The 26,577-nt window shown below is 40.6% G+C and overlaps 1 protein-coding gene across 4 annotated transcripts in view; it reads right to left on the bottom strand.

Moving 5' to 3' along the window:
- The window catches only part of WDR7 (WD repeat domain 7), a 133,126-nt gene that overhangs the window by 104,755 nt on the left and 1,794 nt on the right, over positions 1–26,577 (bottom strand). For all 4 annotated transcript variants that reach the window (XM_074857081.1, XM_074857084.1, XM_074857083.1 and 1 more), the window contains exons 2-14: positions 17,288–17,459; positions 15,993–16,099; positions 12,781–12,859; positions 11,961–12,135; positions 10,426–10,502; positions 8,251–8,370; positions 7,913–8,058; positions 6,776–6,878; positions 5,617–5,758; positions 4,800–5,048; positions 3,117–3,337; positions 2,181–2,376; positions 813–1,027 (exon numbers count right to left, since the gene is read on the bottom strand). In XM_074857081.1, coding sequence (XP_074713182.1) covers positions 813–1,027; positions 2,181–2,376; positions 3,117–3,337; positions 4,800–5,048; positions 5,617–5,758; positions 6,776–6,878; positions 7,913–8,058; positions 8,251–8,370; positions 10,426–10,502; positions 11,961–12,135; positions 12,781–12,859; positions 15,993–16,099; positions 17,288–17,446 — 1,989 coding nt within the window. In that variant the 5' untranslated portion in view covers positions 17,447–17,459. The remainder of the gene's footprint in view (positions 1–812; positions 1,028–2,180; positions 2,377–3,116; positions 3,338–4,799; positions 5,049–5,616; positions 5,759–6,775; positions 6,879–7,912; positions 8,059–8,250; positions 8,371–10,425; positions 10,503–11,960; positions 12,136–12,780; positions 12,860–15,992; positions 16,100–17,287; positions 17,460–26,577) is intronic.

Genomic DNA, 26,577 nt, shown 5'->3' with positions numbered 1-26,577 from the left:
AGCTCCACCTTTAGCAAGATCTCCAGGAATGTATCAAGCGTGTCCAACATGGGGGAAGAGGGAAAAACCCAGATCCACCCCGACTCTGTTCCTCCAAGCTAGCACAAAATGAAAAGGGGACACGGATCGCAGGCTGGTTCCTTGTCTACACATCAAGGCTACAAATTAACAGAACGCAGACAATCGAGCAAGTATTCCAGATTCTATGAAATGCCGCTAAATCCAGATTTTAAATAAACTCAACCTGAAAAAAACCCCCACCAACAGCAGAATGCCCCCTGAGGTGGGAGGCAGCATCGTGAACGGTAACATAAAGTGGGGAACAATGTCCAGAGAGAGATGGAAGGGGTTGTGTTGGCTGATGTTAAAAATATGTTCCTACCTATCTAGAGAGGGGTTTATTTGGGGCATAACTGCTGTTCTTACTGAACTTAGAGAAGACAGTGAAAGCAATGCAGAGTTAGACAGTGAAGAGGGAGTTTAAAGGCTCTAGCAAGGAAAAGCACTACCACTGAAAGCGCAAAATAGAAAAAATGTAAGTGAAATGTTTTCTTAAGATGTAACTCTAAATAAGAGCACCTGCACTGGAAACTGCACAGTGAGGCTGAAGAAGGCTGATACTTTTTGTTCAAGGGAAATGAACTCCCAGGACTGACCCAAGGCTGGGGGAAAGCTGGTTTAGGTTTTTCTATCAAAATTTCAGAGAACCTTTCAGTTACAACAGTGAAGACTTCCCATATTTTACTCAGTTATTTATGGAAACACATGTTTTGGGTCCTGCATTAAAACAGACAAAGTGAAACACAGCTTACCTTGTCAGAGGCTTCGGAAGCGAGCAGGTTGGTGGCCAGAGTCTGTAGTTTCTGGTGGGCCACGTTTTTCAGCGCAGCCAGACTGCGCCTGGTCATGGCCTGCTTCAGGTTGACAGCGGGATGGCTGAGGGAGTCCACAGCCGCCGGGACTGCCTCGTCACAGGCATTCAGGATCTCCACCGCCGTGATTCCCATCACGCACCGGTCCAGCGCACCTGCGAGTGTTTTCAAAAGCAGGAGTTTAGCAGAAACAATTCAGGATGTCCAAAACAGCACAAGCACAACAACGGGCAAAAATAATTTAACACCGCAGGATGCAACGCCTAAAACTTTTTGTTGTGGTAACAGCTATTTTTAGAACCGATATTCCTATCGGGATGGAATTTTCTTAAGTTTCCATGAAGCTGAAGTATGTAAGGAAAAAACACACTAACAAAAATCAAGACAAGCTTAAACCACCCACCACGTGATTCTGTCCTGACCAGAGAGCAGTGTCTGCAGTTGCTCAGCATTCTCAGAGGAAGGCTGTTTGCAATCATTTTGCATTCCCTCTCCCACCCCACTACCTGTGTGGATTAAGTTTTCCACAATGGATCTCAGGTTCCTCTTTGTTTCCTACGGCTTCAGTAAAAAAACTTCTCATCTAATTTACACAATAAGCTGAAAATAATATTCAGGCATTATTGCAGGTTCGTGGTTTTTTTTCCCTGAAGTGAGCTAAGGAGTTAGAAGGTAATTACATAGGACGTGTATCTTGATGCATTTTTTCCTCGCTTTCTCCCTTCCAAATATCACAAAATTTTCTATAGCAAAGCTGTTTTTATTTTATGCCTTGTTGCCCATTCCATTAAGGCTCATTTTTAGTTTCTTTTAATGTGTTAGTCCCTTTTAAAAAAAACCCAAAACCAACCTAACAACAAAACAACACAAAACCCCTGACAAACACTTCCTTGACTCTGCAGATGAGGCAGCTGTTGTAGATTCAAGGTGCTGCCCTCCCACGCCAAGCTTTCAAGAAAATTGCCAAGGAAGCACGGCCACTAATGAACTGCGAGGACGCTACGTGTGCAGCCAACATTTTAACTGTCTCTCTAAAGATAACTAGGAAAACATTTAAGGCGATGATAGCCACAGCAAGCTATGCTTCTCCAAATCTGAATTAGTTATGCCAAATACTAAAATATGTGTTTAACAAAAGCTTACATAGTCTACAAATTTTGGGAACATGTGGAGTGTTAAATTTCCAAACACAGATGTGCAAAAAAACCCCACCTTTAACTCTTCTCTCGGATGCAACTTATACAGAAGTATAACCAAATATATGTATTTAAGAAATGGTTTAATCAACGTCTTTGAGCTTAACCTTACCAGTATCCATCTGCCAGACGTACACAGACCCATCTGAACATCCTACCACCAGATAGTCATCGGAAGGCCTCCATTTTATTACTTGAATAGGGAAAAGGTGACGGGATGCCAGCATGATGCACTTTTTCTCCCGCAGACTCAGAAGACCTACGGAGTGATCACTGGCAACAGAGCAAATACAGTGCTGGACCCTTGCCTAATAAAAGAAGGAAAAAAAGGAAAAGGAAGAAAAGAAATCTTAATCATAATGCAAAGAATTTGCATTTAATAATCTCCTCTTCACTGGACTAAGCATGGTGATCAACATTTTAAAAACAAAATTCAGGCACATCAGTCTATGGCTGAACTCACTGAGGTCACTAGAAACAGAATTGCACTTCCAGAAATTCTCTTGAATCCAACCTCTTGCACATCACAAAGAGCAAACAGGTACTAGAACCTGCTTGTTGAGCAAAAAAGAAGCCACAGTTTTCAAGTAAATCCATGTTATTTTGTTCATTAAATTCTACCTACTCATCCAAGTTATGACAGACAAAATTGCCTTTAAGACCCGTGGGCTAACGTGGGGAACGCTGGCTTATCGCATTCGCAAACACCGTCAGGGCAGAGAGCGCTTCCACGTGGTGGAAATCCTCTCCCACCGTTCATGCTGGGTATCATAAAACACCAAGCACTTCCCTAGCTAGCTGGGTTTTAATATCCACCTTTTCCGCTATTTTTAATCAATCACTTACGTAGCTAAAACATGATGCGAACAAAACCAAGATTAACAGAAGAATTAAGCCCTTTTTAAGCGTCTGCAAGAGTTATACACCAGGTCAGTGGTACCTCTTCAGCATTTCATGTTACAGTCACGTTCCTCAAGGAGGATTTGAGCAGCTCTACCGTTTACAGAAAGTGTGAGACAGGTTATCAGATGTATTATGTAAGACTTACACTACAGTTTTCTGGTGGAACTAGAAGCTGTGTAATTTCTCCACCATGTACACAGAAGATATGTTTCATCTCTCCAGAAAATATATCCCATATGATGACTGAGAAATCCACACCACCTGAGATCAAATACCTTTGATCGTAACGAGAAGAAACCTGATGAGGATACAGTAAACATGTAATTTTGTTTCGATGGCCTCGGAGAGTCCGGTGAGGTGGCCAACCTGGGAAATTGGGTAAGGGGTGAAAGGGAGAAAAGGAAAAAAAAAAAAGAGAGACAGAAAAAAAATATAATTCAATTCAATGGAACAGTTAACAATCCAAAACACTGTTTTTGATAAAGAAAAATACAGACATACTGCAATTTTGACAGAAGTTCTTACAGAGTTAGCCCTGTCTTTTTTTAAAGTGTTCATAATTTTTTTTTTTTACTGGACAAGGACTGAATAATTCCTTTTGTCTTGCTGTACAATCTCACTTTAAAGTAATTAAGCTGTCTTAAAACAGTCCCTTCCCCCAAAAAATACCAGAAAAAAAATAACCTAAAAGGCCAAAGATGTGAAAAAAATAAATTCCCTTCCCCAAACCTGAATGCATCCAAGGTTATAGCCAAAAGGACCCGTACCAGGAAAATTGCATAATCTTACTCTGCCCTGGCCACAGTGACGTGCAAGTCCACAGCCTTTGGTGTTTGTGCAGAACAGGTTAATGACATCAAATTTAAATTGTAAAAGGAAAATAATTTTTGTAAACAGAGCAAGAATGGCGAGTTTTCTGTTCACTGAGATCAGACACATCAGTGAAATCATTCTCATTCTAACCTTTAACTATCGCAAATGATGCTTCAAAAAACTGTCTTTTTAGATGGCAAATTTGACAAAATGGGCCCAGTAAATTAAATACCAGAATCGAGTGTTCTGTGCAACACCTGCAGCACGTAGTGGAACTTCCTTCCTCTACATGACTAGGCTTTCTAGCAAGCACAGCAAACCTTACACAGAATACACACAGGTACTTCTGGATTTTTATGAGGGTACAAATCACCAGCGTTTATTTATGGAATAGTGCATCAATTTCAAGGCAACCCAACTTCACATTAAGAAAAAAATCATTTTTCTATGAAGTTATATAAAGTAGATCAGTTATATAAAGGAAACAGTTCAACCAACAGCCTTGTATGTAACTGTCAAGCTCATAGCTGTATTTACAGAAAAATATTTACATGTCTTATTTCTCAGCACTTAAAAATCAAAACCTAAATATTTGTTCTGCAACTGTGATCACAGAAGTATAAAAACAACATTATCTGGAACCAAAATATACAACAGCAGGCCAAGGTTTAATCCTCAACTAAGGCCACAACAGTCAGAGAGGAGCTGTCAGACGTGCTGTTTTCCCAAGGAGATCCTCCCGCACATCTTTGCTACTTGTCTCAAAAACCCTGGAGAAATATCCCAGGTTTCCTGGTGAAGGGAGCCCCCAGACTGATGCAAGCCAGCCACAGTTCATTTATGATTTAGGTGTCTCATTACATAATAGAAGTTCAGAATTGCTAAGAACATGGTTATGCGATTCCTGCCTGCAAAACAACTTGACGCTCACTCGGTGAGATTATTTCTTACTTCAGTCTATCTCGTGACAGGCACACACTAACCCAGCTGGGCTTTCCAAAGCTTAGCTGCATACCTCTCCTGAGCATATGCTCCCCTTGCAGCAGCTGAACTATAGCCGTTTGTGTGGCTGGCACAATAACAATGCTCCCGTCCTCGCGGCCACAAACCAAACGCCCGTGGGCGGGGATGTACACACTGGCCGTGACTTTAAGTGGCTCATTGATGTTTGGTATCAGGCTTAGTTGGTCTATAATCCCAGCAGGGCGAGGAGTAAGTTTATCAAAAGCTTCCTGGAGGGATATTGAAGTGGTTGTTTGTAGTCCTGTTTCAAAAGAGAAAGAGGAAGGGGTAAGGCGGGAGGTGAATTAAAAAAAAAAAAGTAAAAAAAATGAACAGAAAGTAGGAATGCTTTTCTAAGACAAGTTCATGTTATAGCACTCTGAACAATGTAAAAGGTACATACTGGAGATTAATTTACTGACTACGTAGAGTGAAGCTGCCACAACACATGGAAACAACACTGCTGGACTCAATCTTAAAGGTCATTTCCAGCCTAAATGATGCCATGATTCTAATATGTGGGAGAACTGGAACAGTGTATGATTTGAGCTACAGGAGGAAGTTACACAGGCAGACAGCAACAACTGTAGCTAGTAACTAGAAAAAAAGCAGTTAATACCTGAAAAATATTCAGAGTAAATTAAGATTTTTATCATATATGAAAAAAAATGAATCACTATAACTCTTAGAAGCAGCTAACAATTCAAAAAACCACCTCATGGGTTTGTAGGAGAAGCAGCAGTGCTTTATCCAGCAGCAAAACACTTAAGGAAAAAAAAGTAGAGATGTCCACTAAAAGACCTGGCAACGGGAGCGTTAATTAGGAATACCTTTAGCACTGTCTTGTTGTTCAAGAGTATCAGGCACACTCCAAATACAGAGTCTCCCGGAAGAGTCTCCCTGGATTAACAGTTTATAGGAAGACTCCCTGCGTCCACAGAAGAATCGAGTAACCGGAGGACATATGAGTAGCTGTTAAAAAGATTAAGTTAACAACTTCAGAACACACACAAACCACGTAGTACCCTCAAAATTTACCTTCCCCACAACCCACCGTATCTTTTAAAAGCAGGATGAAAACTAGCTACTTTATGTTTTATCTTTCTTACAGGAAAAAGTATATATAGAGCAATACAAATGGTTAGTTACAAAACAAGTCACAGGTGTAGGGGAGAGGAAAAAAGATTTTTACATATATTTGGTTTTGTTCTAAATATATTCATATTGAGAATATTTTTATATGTATTTTAAAATTGTTAACATTCTAACTGCAGTGGTGAGCTTAAGTTACACTCCTCAGTAAGGAACATGGTCCACAAGAGAAGCAAAAAAATTGTAGTGTTGATTGACAACGTAAAGAGAAAAAAATCAAGTATATAAATGTTTCAATGTCCACTGGCAACAGATTAAATGGTCAAGATAAAAACCCCAGGATTCTTACAATAGTTTTGTAATAACAGCACTTGTTCATCAGTTACACCTAGTAGTACAGGTGTAAGTACCAGCTATACCATGCAGCAGCCTTAGATATACTAGAGCAGATACAGTTCACAGCACAATATAAAAACAAAGTACAGCTCAGAGAGAACTTTGGCCTATAAAATTGGAATTTCTTTACAAGGATTTAAGCTTTCAAATTCCAAGTCGTGATTCTAAAAGCTCTTGCTCAGTTATTGCCTAATCATCACGCACACCACGACTTGGCTTCTAATTCTCCTGGCATTGATGAATAATAAACTGTTAGTATATAGGAACTAAAGATTCACTTGCCCAGAGACTAATCTCTGCATTTATCTGAAAACCAACAAGAACTAAACGAAACAGCAGGGATATTGCATCTGTTCTCCTCTTAAGTGTCTACTTTCTCTAGGAAAAGAAGAAATCCTGGAGGTCTACTTTGAAAGAGAAGGATTGTTCATGACGTATGCATGCTTCAACTCTCTAAAAGAGAAATGCAGTCTGTAAAAGAAACACCCCCAAAAATTTTACCTGTTTATCTGCTCTGTCCAACACACTGTACAATAAAGGCGGAATTAAATTTTCTACTGCTTTCCCCACATCTCTGCGAAATGAATCGCTAGCTGGTAGACAGCTGGGTTTAAGAACAAAGAGACAAGAATAAAATAATATTATTAGAGAGGCATTACTACATCCCTAGCTAACTAAATACTAAGCAAAAGCAAGCCCCACGCCCATAAACATTACATTTTTCAATTGTTAATACAGCGTATAGAAGATCATTACTCTAATTTTAGTGTACAGGGTATACTTTGTCAATTTATGGCTGAAAAATGTGTCCAGCTCAGTTCCCCAACATGTTCAGAACTGGAGGAAAAAAGAATGAAGGAAGCCTGGCTTTAGATCTGCTTTGGAGTTCAACACATTTGGCCTCAGGCCCAGGAGCAAAACACACCAAAGCCAAGGATTCCTCCAGCAGATCACCAGAACGACCTGCTCACATGCTTATGCTCTGATCACGTCAGAGTGACACATTCTCATACGATTTGTGAGAACGTTCAAGGATCTCCAAGATAAAACTGTCTCTCTATCCAGAACAAAGAGATGTTCGCATGTCATGAAGATGTCACAAGAAAACTAGCAAAGTTTTTTTATTCTACTTTTGTTATTCTCATTTATTTAACCTTTTTGATACCTAGTGCACAAACTCAGCTGTTGGTGCCTTCCCTTAGTGTGCTGAAAGAGTATTCTCTGTTACAATAATACAATCATCATTTACATTCTACTCCATAGAGCAAAATCTTATTTCTTCCTTATTTGGACCTTGTTAGGGACATACTTAAACTATATTTTAATTTATGGCACTTGTTCAACAGCAACATGCACCTGTTTCATCACACAGCTCCATTTGAAAGTGAAAAGGAGTTAGTGTAATATCAGAAAATAGTGAAGCAATCCTGGCTGAGGCAATCTGAATCACTGAGCATCGCTTCAACACGATACATTTAGGGGACACACTTTAAAATATGCTCATGCAATACTACTTTCTTTAAAATCCATATGATTTTGTAACAAAAGCCAAAAATATTCAATATTGTTTCAAAGTTTCTCATGTTTTTATCTCAAAAAAAAATAAAAATCAAGAAACAGTATTTCATTGTTGACCACCTGGCTGGTAATTTATATATGAAACTTTGTCCATCTTCCGTCCATACAATCACTTTATCAGCTGACACAAAGTCCCCACCCGTCCAGGTCTGATCATTTTCACCAGGGACTGAACATAAGAGGGAATAATCTCCAGCATCAAAAACCTGAAAAGAAACAGAAAACTCTGTCGTTAACCCATGACAGATTAAAACACCCAGACAACAGTTAATTCCACTTTCAATACAGACACATTAAAAGGACTTAGAGTATCTTGATCCAAATTTCTTACTGGTGGTTTAGTTACATGAGCTTCTAGAGTGAAAAGCAGGCAGTGGTGCTCAGCTCGCTTGCCTTACCCTCCAGTATCTGGAACACACTACCAGCAAGGACCGCTGGGTGAACCCACAGAAGGAAATGCTTTGACAGTTCTGACAATAAATAGGTTTTGACTCCTCTTCAAATACTGGTGTTGTATCCTAAAAAACAAACAAAACCAACATTAAATTAACTGCATTTTGGTTAAAATTATCAATCTGAAATTAAATAGAGCTATTAGTTCCATAATAACGTCTTCAAAAAAGACATTTCTTGATGGTTTTAAATTTGCTCGAGTCACGAGCTTGTCAATGTTTCTGTAAATTTTAACTGAAATAAACAGATATTTTATTTTGATACTCCTACGGGTATATTGTATCCCAACTTTCCTGTGATACAGTCCAGTCCGCAGACTCATCTGCGAGGGCAGCCACTTCGACCAGTTCCACAGGGCTCTCTGCTCTCATAAAAACCAACCTTATCGGGAGAGCACAGAGAAACTCTGGACAGCCAGGCAGTTAAGGCAGAAGTGGGGACTCAGATGTCCTCAATCTTTACTCTGTTACAGATCTCTGCGGCAAGACAGAGATATTCATATTTCCTGAAATATTATTTCCTCATCTTCAAGATGGGGAATAAGCATTCTGTCCTACACAGAAAGCATTTAAGTACTCAGACAGTGTGCCAGCAACCAGCATCTGAAACAGAGCAACACCCAGATGGAAATCAGATAACAAGAAAACACCCAGCCGATTTTTCTTGCTCAAATTGAACTCAGGAACAAGACAGAGACCATGTGATGGAAGAATGACTACGCTGGTTTTTAAGACGCCAGATGGCCAACTTCTAAGGAAAAACCAAAACACTTGTAGCCGTTCTTATTCTATTATTCCTCATAAGAAGATCTGCAAGAGCATGTGGTATCCTCTTTGTCACTTAAGTCTAACAAATTCCCCAGCTGGACAGATCAGCAGGGCCTATTTAGTATCCTCACTGCTGACAAACTACCTGGCATCCAGACAGCCCGCTGAAAGCAAGCAGGGTCAGCTCACATTTCACCCTCTCAGGGTTCCCCCCATCCCAAACAGACAAGGCTGTGATAAGCTCCTGCTTAGTTATGTCTTTGTGCTTCTTATTTTCATAACAGCCAACACTCGTCACTGCTCAGAGCAGCCTTTTCTTTAAGTGTGACTGTTAAATGTGATGTTAGCCAAAACATTACCAGCTGCACGACAAGGCTTTCAGAAAATGCTTTGAGAGCAAACCTAACCTCATCAGGTTTGAAACTGAAAACAAAAACCCATGAATACCACTGTCCCTTGACGGGGTCAAAAGCAAGGAATTCCATTATACTGGTCCTCCAAGCTAATGCAAACTGTGCTGCTTCTGCATTAGAATATTCTGGAAATAAACAGTAATAGTAATATAGTACAATATAGTAAAACTATAATGAAAGAAATTTAAAAATTAAGTACAGCTATTTTAAGAGCTTAAGAAAAGCAGCTGGAGAACTTAATCTTAAAAAAATGAAGTATTGGGATAAAGTCATTTCTATAACGTCACCACCATATTAAAAGACACAAACTTCCTATCAGTACAGGGCAAGCTTTAACTCTGCGATTTCTTTCTTTTATCTGTACTATACAGAGTAAACACATATTTATAGCATCACCTTTCAACTACTGAGTACTTACACTACAAGCTCTTGCATATAACAGTTTTGCCTGCGCTGAGTAAAGTTACACATGCAGCACAGCACCCATATCAGCTTGGGAAGTTAAACGTTACTCTAACAACCTTTGTTACTGAATTCCCTTTGGAACTCAAGACTCCTGTGGAATGTAGCACAAGATGACTTAGAGTGAAAGAAGAGGGCTTTTAAAGAGGGAAAAATTAGAAGAAAGTGTTTATTAACAAGAATATTTGTATATTAACACAAATCATTACCCGGTATAAAAAAAAAATTGTAGAAATTGGAGACTATCCTACTCTTTAATTTTGAAAATAAGTTCTCTGAGTCAAACATAAGAAAGATTAGGGGTTCTGCTGGTAACTTGAAGAATTAGTAAAGCAAAATTAAGGAAGTTGATTTTCAAATGGCAAAGAAGAAAAAACCATAATATTATTAGGTAGCTGGAAGAACAGGAAACAGCACTAATAGAAGTTCTCCCTTCATCACAACAGGAAATCTCATTAATTCAGAAGCCTTTGTTTACCTGCATCCGACTAACTTCAGAGGTTATTATCCATACTTTGAGGATGCCAGTCACTGAAACGGCGACAACAGTGTCCTCTGGGGAAACACAAACATCAGGCTGGTAAGTACAAGGATGTCTTCATTTTGTTGCACACTGGTGCGTTTCTGAGTACAAAAATATACTGAAAGTACCTCAACATTAAAAGTTTACAAAACATTCCTGAAGCGTTTGCTTCAAAATCAAACGTTTATTTGCAAAGTAGCATTTCAGACACACAGATTCCACGGGTTTGCGTTTACACCGCTGAGTTAGTACTCGGGGCTCAAATTAAATGTGGGGAGGGATGCGACACTGTTTCTAGTAGTGCTATTGGACATTGCAAAGTTACTCCAGTGGAGTTACTACCTTCACAAAAACCAAAGTATCTCTGGTGCTCCTCAAACTTTATAGACATCCCTGTTTCTACCAGACAAGTCTGGTGCAAGACCAAAATCCAAGGGGTAACTTCTTGATCACAATATAAAAACAATTACAAAACAGAAAATAAAATTAAAGGCAGCATCAGGAAACACTTCACACCGGAGTTCACTTCCAGTTGTTCCAGCAACTTAGATGTTGTGGGCACAGCAATTGAGCGTAGCAAATTAACACGAACTATCAGAGCAACACAGATGTGTGGGCAGGTATCGCTTCAAACCCTGTCAACCAATGCACTACCCAACACGAGCCTGCTCACAGACCTCTCTGCTAAACTGACTGTCATCACTTCTACAAGTTCCTCCCTCCACAGTCTTCAGGTTTTTTAATCCTATTGTGTCCTTTAATCAGCACGTTCCTTAAACGCCCCTCCTACAACAGTAGCTTTGAAAACGTTACGACAGTGCTTTTTATAAAGCTACTAATCACAAGAAATACTCATAGTACATATATATCTTGTCAAAAATGACAACTTATAGCTTGCCAAATGATCCCGGTGTGTACTACACGCCACGTTAGCAACGCAGACGACAGCCCTGGCATTTAGAGAGCTTGCACCCCTTCCTTCAGCCTTGGGCCAGCCTGCAGGCTCGTGCTGCCCCAGTGCTCTCCAGAACTCCTTCTCAACTCTCAAGGAGAAAGCACGTTATCACCCTAGGGGAATACGCTTTTATTCAAAACAGAAAAGTCACTCTTCCTGTAGGAAGGTTCCTTGTCCTTCAGGTTTCAGCACATGCACACTCTGAAGATGACAGAACTGAATCTATTTACCAGGTGAGCCTGGATCCTGCCGAGCGCACACACACAGCGAGATCTGGGGAGATTTTGGGTTCTGTTCATGCGAAAGCACTTACATTTTAGCCAGGGCCAAGGCTCGCATTTGATGGAACAGCAACAGAGACAATACTGTGTAGATCTTCATCTAGCTTCTTTTTCCAGGACTAGAAACAACCATGTATACCTTGCTTTATGGAAAGGTTAGTACTTGCTGGGTGTTGCCCGCTCTTGAAAAAGTTGAAAACAGTGTTTCTCTTACAGGCAGGCTAAGCCATAATAAAAGCAACAAAAATAATTACCTTGTGTTCTATTGGATCGAATGATAGTCATGGAGCTGATCCAGTCAGGAGATATCTTTGATAATAAAGAATAAAGAACTTCAAGGCTGGTGGCATCCATCACAAGAATTTCTGGATAATGTCCATGGCATAATAGTCTCCCTTCATGCTGAGTCCCAACCGTAAACTGATAGAACTAAATGGACGTTAACAAAAGCACAGAAATTATACTCCATGTGAGACACTGACTACTTCATTTGAAATCAAAACCATAATTTCATAAACATATAGAATCATAGAATCATTCAGGTTGGAAAAGACCCTTGAGATCATCAAGTCCAACCATCAGCCCTACTCTAAAGTTCTCCCCTACATTTTAATTATTCCCCTATATTCTAATGCCTATGTTTGAGAATTGCCACTCTGCACTGACGAGGGGAGCCTTCTGCAGGGGCCCCTCTCCCTGTTTCCTTCCCAAGGCAATCCTCACCCTGCACACCCAGCTGCCATAGCTGACAGAAGCCTGCCTCAGCCTTCCCTGCTGAGGTCATCCTCACGCTCCCGCCTCCCCTGGCAGTACTCCTCCAAAAATCTTCTCCTTTCCCTCCTTCCTTTCCAGCCTCTCTCGTTAATTATGATACATTTTTTCAAATGGTGAAGCACAGCACGTATTTCCAGCTCCAGGGCATTTGATGATACAGCATTTATGAGATACTGCAGTATGCATATAATGTCATTATTAAGCTTAAATAGAAATCAGCCTTATTTTGATAACTAATCTATAGCTATCCATGCTTTGCAATATGGAATAGGAGCTCTGAAACACACACAAAGTACTAACCTGTATGCCGGTGTGTGTACAGGCTAGTTTAGTAAACTCTATGCACCTCCCATCGTTCACATCCCACAGACACATCTCCCTGAAACACAGACGGCAGATTAAAACTACATGGAAAACATTTCAGTCTTCCAAAAGTCCAAAAACCATTTACATTGGGAGAAACTTAACCATTTGAACCATTTGTTAGTGACTTTATGGACTGTATTTAGATAAATGAAAGTCAAAATCAACTTGAATTTCCAGTCCATCTCAATCTACACAACCTCTTCTTTCCTACAAAGATAAGGGGGAACAAGTGAAATGTCAAGGTTCACCACACACGGTCAATATTAAATAAACACAAGTACCTAACTGAGAATTTCTCACTTCTCTCACAAATGTTTCAAGTCATTATGTACTGCTGCTGCATCCCCTAAGCCGTGCGAAGATGAGCTTGCCCTCCCCGCACCCGTGAGGATTCAGAAGGCAGCAGTGTCAGACGGCAGTGACCACGGCGGGTTTTCTGAGGGCCGGGCTGTTAGGAAGTGGAAGCCTCTCCCAGTACTCTTCAGCACTTCTAAGACCAAACTGAAAGTACTGAACAACAAATTATAAGTAGGACCAGTAGATACTTTTCTGACTTGCCTTATGAGCAAAGCTTACAGTTACCTGTATGAATTATTTCAAATTAGCAGCCATTCCCGCCATTTACAGTATTTTTTAAAAAAAATTTACTTTTAAATTTTTATATTAAACTTCAACCAGAACAGAATCTGTCAGCTGTTTTCTCACCCTTTCCCCCCCCCTTTAGATCTGATATATAATTTCACAATGAAAACATATTTTGGTTCTAAATCCAAAAGAAAAGATTACTTAGGACTGAAATCAGTACAAGGAAATTCTAAGTGTTGACACATTCTACTCTCAACCTCCATGTCAAAAGATTATGTAGTCATATTGTTCCCCACCTTTTCCAGGTAAAAATCTTCCTTTATTTTATTTGGATACATAACAGACCTATAGCTGGCCAGCTACATATACATAGGCAGAGGTTAAGACATTCCTTCCTGCATCAGAGTTGATCAAATTGGCCTCAGCCTGGAGGTCCATGTTCTGGCAAACAGCTTTTTAAAAACCAAGCAAATAAACAAGAAACCCCCAGACTCAAACTTCTTTTTCCTTTTATAACCTTGTTTTGCATAGGAGAAAGGTCTCGTCATTCAAACAGTAAGTTCTGTAGGTGAGTGAAAAAGCAACCCTCAAGAACAGACTGATGCTCTGGGAAGCAATACCTTTGCAAATACTTTCAGGTTAAATATTTTGCCTAATGAAAGACAACCGAGTTGGGAATGTTAACTTTTCAAAGCAAACTTTGACAAGGCAAAGTGGAAAGGTGTGTTTTAAAAACAAATTACAGACACATACCACATTAAGTCTAAGAGTGTGCAAAGTCTCCACTAGTTTAAGAAGGAATATTATGATGTGTAATTAGAACTTCTTTCCAAAATACTGTTACTCTGGAATAAAAGTAACTGTCTCCACAAAGAGAGCTAATGCATTTTAAACCTAGACCCCCCCTCAACACGTAGCGTTCCCTGTGCTGTTAAGACTCAAGGAAGATGCTGAAACCAGCAGCATTACGAGGGGCTGCCATCGGGCAGAGGTGAGGGGCAACCCATCGTGTTCAGTGCAAGTCCTCAGAGGAAGACGACTCATAACTGAAATGCTTGTGCCTCTACTTAGAAACTCAGAAGCTATTCCAGGCTCTTGGTAACAGCAGTAGTTACTCCAACTCCCAGAAACAAAACTAGGCTCGTAATCTGGAAGAAGGAAACCTCCTGCCTTCCAGCTATCAGAAGAACAAATCCACGGCCCAAGGCCTTGCCTTCATACGACCAGCCAGCACATGAGCGTAGGTACAGCTCGCGGGGGCTGCCCTGGGCGCAGGGCCACCTTTGGGTGTCTGGATGTCTTTGCTGTCCGGCCTCAAAGAGCTCTGGAGAATTGGTTCAGTTGCTGTCCAGCCTTGAAGAGCCCTTGCGAAAGTGCTGGAAGGCGCCCGGGCAGGGCTCCCCACCTCTGCCAGGCTGTTTAGGCTGGGCCCCCTCCCCGTCCTGCTGGTTTGGCCATGCTGGGCCAGGGCCCAGCTCCCGACAGCCACTAACACCCAGGGGCATGAGGGAAAAGCTCTCCACAGCGGGAGGGGAACTGAATTCAGGTGGCAAAAGCTACGCATGAAATGGCAGCAGCACAAGGTATCAGCCAGCTGACAGTGCTCTCCCAGCAGAGGATGGCCCTGGTCTGTTACTAAAGATCAGCCTGAGGCAGAGGATGGGAAGGAGAAGAGGTGGGGGGAAAACAACACGTGGGAGTTATCAGCAATAAAACTAGTTGGCCCCAAAGCGTTGGCCTGTGATTTATCAAATTGTAACTTTTAAATAAAATATACTTTGTACACTCACATTTTAGCCTAGATTTTGGGCTAATTTACGGAAAAGATACACAAAGTATGACCTTCTTTTCTTTAAATAACCTGACTGCGATCCCCATTAACGCCAACTGCATGACAAATCCTTTCCCCTTCCACCCTCTAAAGAGTTGCTCTGATTAGTAAATAAAACTGCTCGAAAAATAAAATGTATTTGCTGATATATTTTTTCTTAAGGATAAAAATCAAACACTGCAACAGAAATATAGATAAATTGTGTGACAGATTTCCAGGTTTTAAAACATGTATTAGGAACTGTTTCCTGCCAACAAGCTACACTATAACTCAAGCTTGCTTTCACTCAAAAAACAGAGAAAAAAGGAGCAAAATATGGATCTACTGTCAACTGAACTGACAAACTCACGCAAGCGGAAAGATGACAGCAGTGCCTCGACTGAAGGAAACAACGTCACGCATCTCCTCGCCCACCTGAACGTAAACCCCAGCCAGCACTGCAGGTACTGCTCTCCACACAGCCCCGCGGCGTCCTGCCGCCCCCCACCGTACCGCAGACGCGAGGGGAAGCGGCCCAGGACCCCGAGCGCGTCCCTGCGCTCCTCTCAGCCACGAGTCCAACACTCCCACCACGCTCGGTGTCTGCAGCGGAGAAGTCCCCTCATTTGGAGTAGCTATAGATGCTACACTCCGTCAAAAACACCACGTATGTAACAGCCTGCGCCCTTCTCCACCCTCAATTTCCATTATTTAACAGATCTGCATAGTAATAAATCCTCTGGAAACTCACCCGCTCTCTGACGCGCTCACTATATACTGCTTTTCACTGGAAGCAGAGGCCTTTGATAAACAAGTAATTGAGGCTGTATGACCAAACAACAGAGCTCTGGGATTAATCTAGAATCAGGGAAAGAAAATGGGAAGTAAAACCAACATAGGCACCATTACTTAACCAGAATATACACATTCCAGATTTCCGTCTTATATATTAAATAAATATATATGTGTTAATATATATAGACACATACACATTTAATTAGCATAGCAGCAGATATATAATCTTGAAATCAAGTTTGCACAGAACGCTGCTATAGTATATGGAAAAAAAAGTTTCTACCTAATACTGTAATGCTAATTTATGAAAAAATGCACTTTGCAAACACACGCTATCAATATTTTTAAATCATAAGCTGAATTTGGCACAATTTGAATGGAAAAAAAAAAATGTTGTACTGCAACAATAGTTCCCCCCAATCAAGTATAGTTCACAACCTTATGTATTCATAAATAAGTTTATAAGTTTATATAAAGCCCATACATAGATTAAAGACAAAAAAGAAAACTGCCATTTATTTGTCCTTTCTAGAAAGAACTAGTTGCTTTCTCCCATTCTTTCTTTTTAAATTTACCAGACATAAACATAATTTACGGGGGTAACTCGCAGACACTGAGATTTTTAGGTATTCAGTATCAGCTTTTCCTGAAGCATGCTGCTTTTTTTTTTTTTTTGCAAGAAAGGATTGTTCTGCTATTGAATTCCAAGAGTTTAAAACTCTTTGTACCAAGGCAAACTGCGAGATCATATTCCAAAATAGACACTTGAAGATTTCAACTCCAGGGCAGCCACTGGCATAAAACAATTAATCATCAACCTTCATCTCTGCTGCTAGCCTATTTTCTCTTACACTTTTCATGGGGAAGAAAATGGTTGAATAAAATAACCTTAAAAAGTTCTTTAAGTACAGTCCTCTGATGACTGGAATCCATTTTCACAAAACAATATTAAGCAGCTAAAGTTGAAAGTCACAACTAGCTTAGAGCAGCTCCCGAAAAGAGGAAATAATTACTTAAACAAATTGCTGCAGGACCAGCAACAAAGTTCAAGAGGAAAAAGCTCTCTTTCTAATCTGAAATATCCACTACAGGAAGTACGTCGTGTCGATCCAGGCCTTGCAAGAGGGAGGAAGAGAGGACAAGTAGAAAGAACTGAAGACTGTCTGTAATATCGAAGAATAAAATCACACTGGCAACGAGATACGCACTTTAAACGCAAAGAAATTAAGCTTAGACAGACTTTAGTCTTACCTCTAAATCTAGAGAAAGGTCCCAGAGGCATATCTGTCCATCGTGGCACCCCGTGACGATCATCGACGCGTCCTCCATGAGCAGCAGGGTGGATATGCAGTGCGTGGGGGCTTTACGGCCCCACAGGACGATAGGCAGAACGAGGCTGTTTCCTGCCATTTTGCTTTCACGCCTGTCAATTTAATCAAGAAAAGAAATATTATGGCTCAGCGGGTATGCCAGCCCTGCACTTCGCATGTCCTTATCCTCATAGAAACTTAAAAAAATTAGTCTGAAGTGACTTCACAAACATTTTATACAAAAGGAACAGTCACCACATATGCCATTCTTAAATAAATTACAGTATACAAACTCTCCTCTCCTCGCATCAGGGAAAGCCTTCATCTTCATATATGGATTCAATAACGTTCTTGAAACAGTCACTTGAAAAATACAGCAAACTGTGGTAGTATTATAGCTTTACGATATTGATTTCTTACACATTTTGCAAAAGGCACTTTTCAAAGTGGCATTTCCCTACGCACACCAGTACTTTTGCTAAAAATCACTCTTTATACAGTAATTTTGAAGTAACAAATGCTTTAAGTCCCAGGGTGCAGCAGCTATCGTACGCCCAGTAGTAGAGTTCATCCCCCTTTGCAAAAGCAACAGCCCTTAGTCAAAAATAGGCTCTGGAGGTTCCTACAGACGACTATGCACTTCTCAAGAATACTGTTCTGTTAGAACAGTGTCATGCTGACATAGCTTTTTTTTAAATTTATATTTACGTTGGAGTATCTAGTACCCTGCGTTAGGTGAAATTAGAGGTGGAAAGCCTTTTCAAGGTTAATGCCATTCCTTAATTCATACGCTGACTCTGATAGTTCATTCACCCTCACACACACACAGCTAAAAGAGGCTAACTAAACAAATAACAGCTAACTGAAAGTAGAAACAGCTGATTTAAAAGACACGTTAGTTATTCCTGTGACCCCTGCACCACCCACGGCATCACCTTTCCTTCAAGAAAAGCTGTGTTTTTATTTATTCTGCACAAAAGCTGACGCTCCTGTGTAATCCGGTCATTCTGATGCTGATGATCTTGCGACAGCTGACACAGAGAGCAACAACTGACCGGTCAGCTACTTAGACAGAAGCTTGTTGAACTACAGTAGCACTAGATGTGCTTATTTAATGTCTGAAGGTACTTTTGCTCACCATGATTTGCCACCTGAACAAGATTCTGGCCACTATCCAACAAGAAATCTTCATAGCAATACTTAATATCTTATAAATATATAGACACAAATAACATGGATAAATTTTTATACGTCACAAAGCCAAAATGTTCTTGGTGACTGGGAAACAGAACAACAAACACGTTTCAGTCATAATTTGAGACAAAAAGACAACATCACAGAAACTGAAGTTGTAGTAATAGAAAAGTTAGGAGGGTTAGCACAAGCCTTAAACACCAAAACAAACCACTGTTTTTGTTAGCAACATTCTGAGCTTGCCAACCACTTAAGTGTTTTTATTAAGTAGGATCCTTGAACCTGTGTTTGCTTGTACAGAGCCTGTCAACATATGGTCAGCTCTCCGGGGGGGCAAAGGCCGGTGCAAGCAGCAGCTCTGGGGGCTCCCTGCCTGCCTGCACCCCTGCCTGCACCCCCTGCCCGCACCCAGAAACACCAGACAGTCCAGCACAGGAAAAGGAAACTAAATACGAGACTTTCTTTTGCTTTTCGGGTAACCAACTGACCTCATGATCAGTTTGGGTATACTTCTGGGGTATATTCTGCATTTAATAAATAAAATTACTGGAACTTAAGTTGTGTTTTGATTGTACTAATGACAAGTTTATACCAGACATACATGAGATCTATTCCAGTTACTATTACGCTCTCAAAAACAACTGAAATATAGTAAATGTAGCCATCAAGCAGAGAAAGTATGTCAAGAATGACTGACATTTTCTTAACAGTCTCTTATTCTGGATCAGAGTTGTAGGAGTTACTCTATTCCACCCCAGTAAAAGTTTGAGTTACGGAAAGTCATTGCTTGGAGCATTTTGTGATAAATGAATGGCTGAAATGGTTGTGCCAAATAAGTAAGTGTTCCTTATGTACTAATTGTGGAGATTTATATTCTGAAGCTACCACAGCTCAAACCAGAGCAGAATTTCTGATTTAGAGAACTATAAACACACCAAACACACAGAATTCACTGAAGAAATATTTTTAAAACGCCCATTTTCCTGTCTTTCCATAGATACACACATACTCCTCTAGCTTAAGCAACCCAGCAATACTTGCATTTGTTCCCAGGTATGTAAACCTATTTTACAGCACTTCAGCAGAGGGAAAAAAATTCCGAATTCTGACAGAGGAAAAATAAAGGTCATCCTGAATCTAAGTAAGGTTCACTCCGACTCCACTTCCCCACTGCGATAAGCACAGTTCCCCTCCGTGTCCCCGCGATACTCCGACAAGGCAACGGCGATGATTATAAGGAACTAACGAGCAATCGGGTCGAGTCATGCTGACCCGCTGCTGCCCAACCCCACACGCCCAACAACCCCACCTGCCCTTTTCTCAAGGAAGCACAAGCACCAGCTCCAGACTTCCACGGGAGTTGCGGGAATTTAAGCAAATAATCTCCAGTTCCACTGAAAACTATCATGCAAGGTTCAGTGTCTCCCCTTTGAGACAAATTCAGACTTGACAGGAAGGGAGGCAACAACAGAGATCTTGCCTGCACCAACCACGAACTTGACCTTTTGATCCCACCTTACCCTGGCCATTCTGGGGGAACTCCCAGACTTAAACCAGCGCTTTCTGCATCAAAAATACCTTCTACTTCAAAACACTGGGTTTTACTATACTACATGGAGTTCAACATAAAGTCATCTCTCATCTATATAAAAATTACAAGGCAATTGCTACAAGAAGGTAGTTTTTTATTAATTTTGACAAATGCTGCCTATGCTCCTCGTGGCACCAACCTCTGCAGTCGGAGAAATCGAACATGATAGTGTGCATGGAAAAATGGGGGAAGGGAGAACAGCAAGAGCAGAACAATGAATAGCTAAGTATTACAAACTGTGAAACAGCTTACAGGGCCAGCGGGGTGTACCAAGCCTCAAAGTTCTGAAAAGCGAGAGATGTATTATGGTTCTTCACAAAACCTGTATCATAAAACCAGTAATTTCACTTACCATGAAGTGCCATTTTATGCCAACTCTTCCCTCGCATCCAATTGGACTATCTTTATTAACAACTACTTAGTCAGAGTTGTTATTTAATGAACAAATATAAAGACCAACAATCAAGCATTTAAATCTACTGCAACATACTAAAAGCTACCCTGGAATAATTAGTTGCAAAAGGTGCCTGCAAATGGAGGGTTAATTGTTACGCAATGGATCAATTGTTCTATCTGGATGATCACAATACAGCACTGTAAAAGAATTTAATTTTTAAAAATATGGTGATCTTACTAAGAGCTATGATTCTAAAAATACTTAAGAGTGAAGTAACCATAAAAATATAGTGAAGAACAGAAATGTTGAGATGTAATACAAAAAAATGCAATCGCAAACAACAACAAAAATCACCAAAACAAACAAAAATACCTATTTAACTCTTTTACCACCCAACTTTTGTAATGAAGTAAGATAAAGGACACACTAGGAAAGGTGGGGAGAGACGGAAATTTCTTTGCTTTATATATATTAAAGCCCTCGAATATCAATCAAGGTACAACATTCTTTACAAACTGTTCTTCCCTCGCTACCTGCAAAAAGCTCCGTTTAGTAGCTTCGCTGCTGTGCACTAGAAGCACAAAACTGCCCCGATTAATCCCAAAATATGCCACCACTGCAGCCCTGCAGGTAACCCCCGGAGCACCCCCTCACTCCAACCGGGAGGCAGCCCGGTTTAGCAGGGATCTCACAAGTACTTGTTTGGCCACACTTCCTCCAAGGATTTTTTTCATGACAGTAAATGGTATTTGATCATCGGGGTCATCTATGCAGCAAGTTTTAATGGATAATAAAGCAATCCATCAATAACTTCAGAGCTGAAAAAATCTAGGCGTAAAAACACTGATAAGCAACATCAAAATCTCTTCTCATTCCTTTCATTTCCTATTGCTCACAGTTCAGGGACCAAGTCACAGTATTTACATGTCACTTGATTGTTTCAGTGATGCAAACGGCTGCACTTTTGAATAAATACAGAAGCTCCCCTACCAGGGCACAAAATCTTTCCTTGAAATTTTGCAGTCAGTTTAATGCCCTTCCAAACTATTTATAAAAACTTTAAAATCGACAGCACTATAAACACATAAACTCAATTTTCAGAAGGAATGAATAGGATATTACAACACACAAAAGTATTAGCACATATAAGTAACCTAATATATATTTTCCATGCAGAAAAAACATGAGAGAAAGCACTGAAAACATTAACAGCAAAATACTTTCTAAAGGCTTACAGATATTCACAGTTCAAACCTTCAATCTAAGAGAAACCAAATTCTTAGAATATTTCATATCAACCCTTGGGAGAGAGAGAGCAAAAAGAAAAACTACCTCTTTCCTTCTAGTTTTTTATTATGGTACCGCAATGCCTTCATTAAAAACTTCATTTTCAGAAAGCACCACAAGTTCATTTTAACAGCTGAAGAATTCAGTCTACAAAGAACAACCCTCCTCTACCGTTGGCGAACACCAAATACATCCCCTGCAAAAACCAAAACTCACTTATTGTCTGTAAACAATCAATATTTTTTTTACATCAATGATGACAAACTACAGCAGCAAGTAAACACTGTACCGCTGACAAACGGTCACAAAGCAGGCAGTGAGTCATTACAAATGAAATCCCACATTCTAGTTACGTGTATCTTTCTAGAATAAACTATTTTTGCAGAAAAGGGAACTGGAACTTTGAACTGGAAAATGGAGACATCAAACTGAGTAGAGTTCTTCCTGCTTAATGCCCCTCTGCCTCCCCTGGGATTGTTAATTTTTTCTCAATCACTTCCACAAGTGCCAGAGTCCCAGTTTCCTTCCCCCAAACACCCAGTAAGAGAGTGAGTTGGTGGTATTGCATGTATGTGGGGGTGTATGCGTGTATATAAATATATGTACGTATAAAAGCATACTTGTGGTTATTTTGCTTCCCTTCCAAATTACCTCTCTCAGACAGTAAATACACAGATGCAGGGATGTGGGAAAAGACCTGACAAAGTGGAACCTCTGTTTTTCGTCCTCTGCCCCACAACAAAGGATCTCATATTTGCTTTTTCCTACGGTGGGAGTTGCCATGTCAATCAGAGCATCGCTATCATTTGTGGCGCCTTCGGAACTTACTTCCACTCACACCTTTGGAGTCACAAAGCCCCTCGTCTTCAGTCCCTTCCCAAATCCTGACAGGCTCCCCTTGGTACCCCAAACCCATACCATCTCCCGCATTCCCTCTAAACACCACCAGCTCTTTGCGCATCGCCCCCAGCAGATAACAGCTGCCGTGTCTTTGAGGCGGTCCCAGAATAGTCCAGAGGAGCAGGTATGCTTTGCTAGATGCAATGACTAGAAAAATATAAAATAAATGTGGTTATTTTTTCCATTAACGCTGGAGCACCCCGACAGCCCTCCATGGGATCCCTCCAACATGCCGACGGCTTCCCCGCCCCGGGAAGCCCCCGACCGTCTGCAGTACTGCGGCGCAGCCTCGCAATCCTTCCTCTCTTGTTCCTGGCTACAGCCATGCTCGTGCAGCCCAGCACACATCTCTTGGCCTCAAGGAGCTTCTCCCACACCAGGACGCCCAGGTCCTCCTCCGCAAAGCTGCTGCCCAGCCCCTCGTGCCCCCAGCCACGTGCCATTTCAGATGCAGGACTCGCCACGGTCATCACCGCGACCTTCCGACCGCACAGAGTGGGCTCCCAGCCACATCCGTCACTGTCCGGCCCCATGGATTTTTATCTTCCCCGTGAAACCCAAAGCAGAAATGGCACTGAGTACCCTTTTCATGCTTTTGTTACTAGGTCTGCAACATCATCAAAATATGTCCGTGAGAGTTATGGACACATACATCTCAGTTGTGTTCTCTGTGCTTAAAGAGAAAGTGATTCTTTAGATTAGCAGATGATCCAAAAAAATTAAAAATAATATGCTAATCTGGTAAAATAGTTAAGTGACTCTTTCCACTTCACTGCTTAAGGCTGGTATTCAGGCAAATTTAATAATCTGGGATAAATTCCTACTTGAGTAAAGCTATTAACTGATTTCTTAAGTACAAAGCATTAAACACTGAATTAAAGACTCCAGTAAACATCTTTATCAAGCCATAGTCCTCTAATCACTAACTAGCACTTTCAGGACCAGTAAGCCATGGTAAACTATTCACAGCTAACTTACTGAACCAAATTACAATCAGAAAACATAATAGTAATTTCAAATCAAAGTCCGATGATGAAGGTACAAGGCAGATGCAAAGAAAATTTTCAAGTTACCAGTACTTATTGTTCAACAGAATCAGGGGAATGACCAGGTAGGATAGCCACGGGTATAAAGGCAAAGGTCAGATGCACGGTCAGAGAGCTTTACAACTGTTTCTTTAACAGATTAAAGGGAGAGTCACACAATTTTTCTGGTCCTCTGCCTCACCTGTCACACAAAATAAACCTAATACGCAGCAAATCAGAATAACACCTTAACGAAAAGATTCTCTATACAAACCGCAGCAGGACTCAAAGCATTTATCATATGGGTTATTACCTTCTGCCACAACTCACGCCTGGAAACTAATTCCAGTATTTCAAAAAATGATTAGCATTCCCGTCCGTCCAGTTTTGGCATATATTTTTATCTTTCCAAGTGACAGCAACAGACGAGCAAAAAAAAAATCCAAAAAACCTTCCTCCACCTGTATACAAACTGTTCCTGAAACAGGAACGTTTTACTTGCAATTTCCTCAAGTTTTCCCACAACTTTCAGTCACGATGGGAAGCCTCATTAAACCTTGGAAGCCTCCAGTTATTTACCCTGAAACAACATCCATAATAAGGATTTCTACAGCCAGAAAAAGCCCCCAACCAAAATTAATTTACGGTAGGAAGCCCAGCAGCTAGTGAGAGCGACTTTTCCCCTCTGCATTGCCCTGGGACAGTAACACCAGTTTCCTTTTGTGCCTGCCACTAGCAAGTGGATGTGATCCTCTAGCTGGTTGTGTTTCCAGGCCCTGGTGCAGGGAAAGAGAAACAGCTGTGGCCAGTACAGCACCTGATCCGTACGTAGACTTCCTTGCCCTCAAATATTTCAGCGGGTAGATACGTGAGGAAGGGTTTAAGAAGGAGCGTGGATAAGGATGTTGCAGACTGCACAAGTAGAAAGCCCAGACGGAGCACAGCGAGCCCCGGGCTGTGCTTGAGCCCGTTCCCCGGGGCAGACGGATCCAGGTACACGGGAAGGGTACAAGGAGGCCAGGAGAAAGGTGTCTTTTGGGAAAGAAATAGAAAGATAAGTAGATCTACCTCTGTCTTAACAGAGCACAGCAAACGCCAAGAAGAGCTCGTTCCCAACACATTTATTTCAATTAAAGCACACGCATATAAAGAATTAATCATAGGATACGTGTGGATGCTAAAAGAATCCATCAAAAAACCCCATCTATGAATTGATTGTTTCTTTACCAAATATGCTCTCAGTGTGTAACAGCTCCAAACAGAACCATTAAAGGCTGCCAAATGAACATCTGCTTTTAAATAAACGTAACCGCACTTATATTGAAACAAAGCAACTCAGACAGGTTAAGAATAAATCATTCCTCTCCCTATCAATGTTTACCACATGTTAATGCCATTTTTCTGTATTTTCAGCAGAATTTAAATTACATTATTATTCAGATTTGCCACAAGTACAGAGATGGCTGCCATCCATGACATCAGGACAAACCTTCTAAGGGGATTGCATATTTTCAAGGGAACAGCAATTTTTATGCCTAATATTTTTCACGCACACAGAATCTTTCATTCAAAAAGACATTAGTTAAGCATTGTAACACCCCTCCTAAAACCATTTACATAAAGACAATCAGACATTTATGGTAAAGGCTCATTTCTGTGACATCATGACTGCCATTTGAATAATCCAATGCACTTTATAAAAATCTGATGTTTTAGATTTAATTACAAATGACCTTTTCTATTTAATACTTGGGGATTGAGAGAATAGGTTAATGAGGTAGGGAGAAGAAAATTAAGTGCTTTACCCAAAGTTACAGAAACCTTCCATGATCACAACCCACATATTTAGAAAATCACACCTTTCTTTAAACAGATGGTGAATAAAGAAAGAGTCCTGTTATTAAATACAAATGGTCATTAAAGTTTGCTATGTCAATTAAATTCTGCTTGTTTCTGAAGGTCTGTCAGTAATTTTCAGAGTCTTTTGGAATTAGTTCTGAATCACTACAAAGGCATCAAATGCAAAATATTTTTGCTTTCTTAACCTATCATTAATCTAACAACTGAGAATCGCAGAACCGCCGAGGCTGGCTCGCTGCTCCCCCCATCCACCGAGCCAGCCATCTCTTCCTGGGAGACTGTCAGGTTGGTTATGCACAACTTGCCCTTTGTAAATCCAGCCAACTGAGAAAGCTTTTAAAAAGATAATAATTTTAATTTTCTTAAGCCAGAAGAAATTTTGAACCATACCTACAGCATACAAAATACTATAAAACAATCTATCAGGTCAGGTCTTACACTGACACACGCAGCAAACCGTTATCAGTTCAGCTTGCATCTGATAAGCACTGAACACAAAACTTTGAGAATGATAACTGTACCTTTATACTTTGTCCAGTTAACAGCACACCGTTCTGATTTGCAACTGCAACAAGATTATGGCAACACTATGCTAAAAACTACTTATAAAGAAGTATTTAAAAAATGTGATTTTTCAGACACTAGTATAAGTAAGCAGGTGAAGCATGCAATAAATTGTTAGCTGTACAATCAAGAACCAGCTTGTTCATGATGACAGCAAAGTCAAGGAACTGCTGCAGCAAAAAGCTAGGTAAGCCAGCAGTTTTTATGCCACCCCCCCCCCATGCACACACAAACACACACACAAAATGGGAGTTCAACTGGCAACTATGTTCATTCTATACTCAGATTTACTCGTTTCAGTATACATAAATCAAAACCCCAACAGCTATCCAGGAGAAATGATCTACCCCTACAGAACCAAGAGTGCAAGGACTTTTCAAAGGCCCCAGTTTTGTAAACACAGCTTACTTAAT

This window comes from Strix uralensis, chromosome Z (assembly GCF_047716275.1).
Source record: "Strix uralensis isolate ZFMK-TIS-50842 chromosome Z, bStrUra1, whole genome shotgun sequence".
NCBI classification, from domain to species: Eukaryota; Metazoa; Chordata; class Aves; order Strigiformes; family Strigidae; genus Strix; species Strix uralensis.
This window is presented reverse-complemented; position numbering and strand designations above follow the sequence as displayed.